General features: G+C 59.4%; 1 protein-coding gene across 1 annotated transcript; it reads right to left on the reverse strand.

Annotated features, from left to right (window-relative positions):
- Nucleotides 1-202: 202 nt before the first annotated feature.
- Nucleotides 203-3,078, reverse strand: LOC113194975 (kallikrein-2-like). The gene is made up of 5 exons (XM_077792950.1): nt 3,033-3,078; nt 1,835-1,994; nt 736-1,010; nt 512-648; nt 203-358 (listed from the first exon to the last, which is right to left on the reverse strand). Exons 1-5 carry the CDS (start codon nt 3,076-3,078, stop codon nt 203-205), a joined length of 774 nt encoding a protein of 257 aa, XP_077649076.1.
- Between the last annotated feature and the right edge of the window lie 944 nt (nt 3,079-4,022).

Consider the following 4,022-nt stretch of genomic DNA (forward strand, 5'->3'; position numbering starts at 1 on the left):
ACTGGGGACACCTGTGTCTGCCTCTTCCTTTTCCCTGCAGCCCTGACCACACCTTAGGACCCAGGTCAGCAGTGATGGGGAGGCTCTAGTTTTGGCCAGGTGAGTTCTGAGCATCCAGGTGCCCTGTGTCTAGAAAGGTGGGAAGATACCAGAACTCGGTGTGTACTCCATTTTACTAAGGGTAGGGATGGGGCGGGGGCTCTCAGGGGTTGGCCACCATGGTGTCCTCAATCCACTTCCGGTAAGCCTTCAGCTTGGTGTACAGGGCAGGCTGTTGGGGCACGGCACAGGGATCACTGCCCCATGACGTGAGACCTTGCAGCATGCCATTACAGATGAGCGGGCCCCCAGAATCACCCTAGGGGTTGGAGGGACAGAGAGAGAGAAAGGTCAGCCCAGTTTCTGCCTGGGAAGCCCCATCTCTCACTCGGGGCTGGCAGATCACCAACAGCTTAGAAGTGGGGTCCTCCCGTTCCTTTCCCATAGGAGATTGGGGGAGGGGAGAGCTTACCCCACAGGTGTCCTTGCCGCCCTGCCAGCGCCCAGCACACAGCATGGTGTCTGTCACCTTCTCGGAATAGGCTTTACTACAAATGTCATTGGGCATGAGGTTGAGGTCCACACACTGGAGAGTCCCTGGGCTCAAGACTAGGGGCCAGGGGAAAACACGACTGTAGCCAGAACCGGCCAGGCTCCTGCCTCGGGCCGGCGGGTGGCGGGTCTGGCCAGACCTACACTTGTCTGGTTGTATGCTGCCCCAGCCAGAAGCCAGGCAGGTGCTCCCCACTTCTGGCTCCCGGCTGGGCAGGTCCAGGACCTTCACGGCGTGGGTGATCCGGGCGGGCTCCGACAGGCGGAGCAGCATCAGGTCGTGGCTTCTGTCATTGTGGGTGCTCTTCAGGCGGTTCATGTTGTAGAGCGGGTGGGGGAAGGCGTAGCTGACAGGGACCAACTGGGAGGTGTCCTCCTCGGCACCCAGGTTGTGACGACCCAGAGCCACCCGGATATTGCTAGGGAAATAGAGGGAGGGAGAGAATGAGGAGAGGAAGGGCAGGGAGCCCAAGAGGGTCCCCAAAGAGAGAAAGAAAGAGAGAAGGACAGGGGCACAGGGGTAAAAAGAGAGAAGAGGGAACAGAGAGGAAGCGGCTGGCCAGGGCCCAGCAGGGCAGGCAGCCGGGCACAGAGCCCAAGGTCGGACCCCACCCCCTCCCTCAGTGGGCCCCCCAGCCCTTCCCTGTGTCTCCCCCAGAGGGGACTGGCTGTCACACAGGGAGGGGCAGGGCAGAGCGGGAAGCCCCCTCCCAGGCACACAGGTTGGGGTGCATGCCTGCCTGTTCTCGGGGTCCCCCTGGGAATGGGGCCAGTAGTGATGGGGGAGAGGAGTGAGCCAGAGACCCAGAGAAAGAGAGAGGGGTGGAGACACGGAGGGGGAGACATGCAGTGCCTGAGATGGTGGCAGAGACTCAGAGACAGAAGAAAGGAAGACAGAGGCCAGAACCCAGCCCCACCCGGAGCAGCCAGATTCTGAGAGGCACAGAGACAATTCCGTGGGGAGAGATGGAGAAAGGGGCCGGGCAGCCATGGACAGGGTGGTCCAGCCTGGCTCCGCCCCTCCCCAGGCCACCTGGATCAGCACCGTCCTCTCCCTCTCAGTCCCACGCCTCGCGTGGGGGAAATGCCCAGCTGTCGATCCCCGTGGGGCACAGAAGCCCCCTCCCAGACTCCCAGGCCCCACTCACTTCTTTTGGACAAGCTGCTGAGGATGGGACCCGGGTCTTGCACATGCCAGGGGAGGTGCTCTGCCACCGACCGACATGCCCAGGCCCCTACTCACTTTCTGAAGCAGTGGGCAGCAGTGAGGACCCACTGGGGGTGCACCAGGACGCCCCCACACACTGCTAAACCATGATGGTACACGGCCGCCTGCCAGGGATGGGAATTCTTCTGGCACTCCCAGCCCCCTATGATCCGAGACTGGATGGGGGACGCAGCACCTGCAGAGAGGGGGAGCCGGCAGGGCTAGGGCGGGAAGAAGGGGCTGTGCTGTGGGCTTGAGGGGGCAGAGGACCAGGCCTGGGCACTCGGGGGCGTGGGCAAGGGGTGCTGAGAAGGGACTGGAGTGGAGACCATTCCCTGGGTTTGTAGAAGGGTATTCCGACTAGGGAGCAGGACAGACCCCCGGGCTCGGGGCAGGAGGGCCAACACAGCATCTGGAGCAGGCAGTGGGCCTGGGGTCCGGACAGGAGGGTGATGGGGGTGGGAGGTTGGGAGATGGTGGCGTGGGTCCTGGGAGGGCAGGGGTTTCTAGAATCCAAGGAGAAGCTCCCCGTGGGAGAGGACGATTGGGAGGCTTGAGGGTCCCAGGCTGGGAGAATGGTTGGAGCCTTGAAAAGATGCAGATCCCGGGAGTGTGCTCTGGGTAACTGGCAGCTGTGGCTGGTGGTGCTGCCTGCCGACCCCTCCACCTTGGACAAAGGCCAGCCACCGCTGAGAGGCTGGGCAGAGTCAGGGAACGAGGGGAAATTCGCAGAACTCCAGCCAGGTTGGGAGATTCTCTGCTGCCTCAGGCCAGGAAGCCTGGCTCTGGGAATAAGCAGCAGTCCTGATGGAATCTGAGTTTCCTAGGAGCAGGATGAGGGGACTGGGGTGAAGGGCTCACTGCTGGGGGGGTGGGAATCAGCAGCATTTAGGGGGTTGGGAGGGAGACCAGGATCTCCAGCGTCATCTAGAGAGGTCCTTGGAATAGACAGAGAGACAGGGATGGTCGGGGATCTGTCCCTTTAGAAAAGTGTCTGGCGGCAGGGAGTAGAACCCATGAAGAGGGATTCCTGGGAGGGAGCAGGGACCTGGTGTGGGAATGAGGACTGTGACAGATTTGGCCACATAGAGGGCTCAGAGGCAGGATTAAATGTGGGATTGTGAGAAATAGGGACAAACCTGGAGGGCCAGGCTGGGGGCTGGGTGGGGGAGGAAGGACTCAAGGGAGGTGAGAGTCAAGGCCCCTACCCCTCCTGGATTCCCCACTGTCTCACCAGTCCCCCACAGGGACAGGACGAGGAACAGAACCAGGAACCACATGGTGACAGAGGCATCCAGGGGCAGGTGGCAAGCTCGGGACTGAGGAACTCCCTGAGCAGGCTTATGAAGTCTCAGGTCCCCCACGCCCCCACTCTGCTGCTGGGAGCTGGACACGTCCTTCCACACCAGGAGCCCTGCAGGGGAGGAGCACCCAGCGCTGGTTGTTCTGGACGCATTCCCAGGTCCTGAAGCCAGGTGGGCAGGGCCTGCAGCCCAGAGAGACTTGATCTAAAAGGGGAAGAAAGGAGAGACCCAGGGTGAAAAGAAACGGGGATAGGACTGACCCTCAATGCAAAGCCCCATGTGCCCAAACCACAAGTCAGGCCTTTGCAGCCCAAGACCCAGTGTCCCCTGAAGTGCCATCACCATGGGTAGCGAGTCTCCCTGATCCCTATGCCACCCTGGCCAAGACGCCGACCTCCAAGTTCTTATGTCCCTGAAATGGAAGCCTTGGATGCAGAACTCGGATCATTACACTTCCACACCCAGAATCTGGGCCCCTAAGTCTACTGCTGCTCTTATAATAAACCTTGTGGTTCTATAGATCCACCTGCCACTCCGAAAATATGAGTCTCCTGGACTGAGGTCCTGAGCACTTCAAAATCCAGGGTTTTCCAAATGGTTTAAGGGTTTCCCATGACCCTTACTCTCCCTCTCTCTCTCTCTCTCTCTCTCTCTCTCTCTCTCTCTATATATATATATATATATATATATATATATATATATATATACACACACACACACGCCCATCTCCATCCTCATTCTCCAGCCCCGGGCACTCAATCTGTATGTCAGGGATTCCTATCATGCCCACCCAGGTCAGGAGCACCCCCATGCAAAAGCCACTGTCCTCTCCTCAATAGCATATTTCAGTCTCAGGAACCAGGCTTATGCACCTCAGATTAAGTGACATTTAAAATCGCTTTTGAGGACCACAGAAGAGA

The sequence above is a fragment of the Urocitellus parryii genome, chromosome 15 (genome assembly GCF_045843805.1).
Source record: "Urocitellus parryii isolate mUroPar1 chromosome 15, mUroPar1.hap1, whole genome shotgun sequence".
NCBI lineage: Eukaryota > Metazoa > Chordata > Mammalia > Rodentia > Sciuridae > Urocitellus > Urocitellus parryii.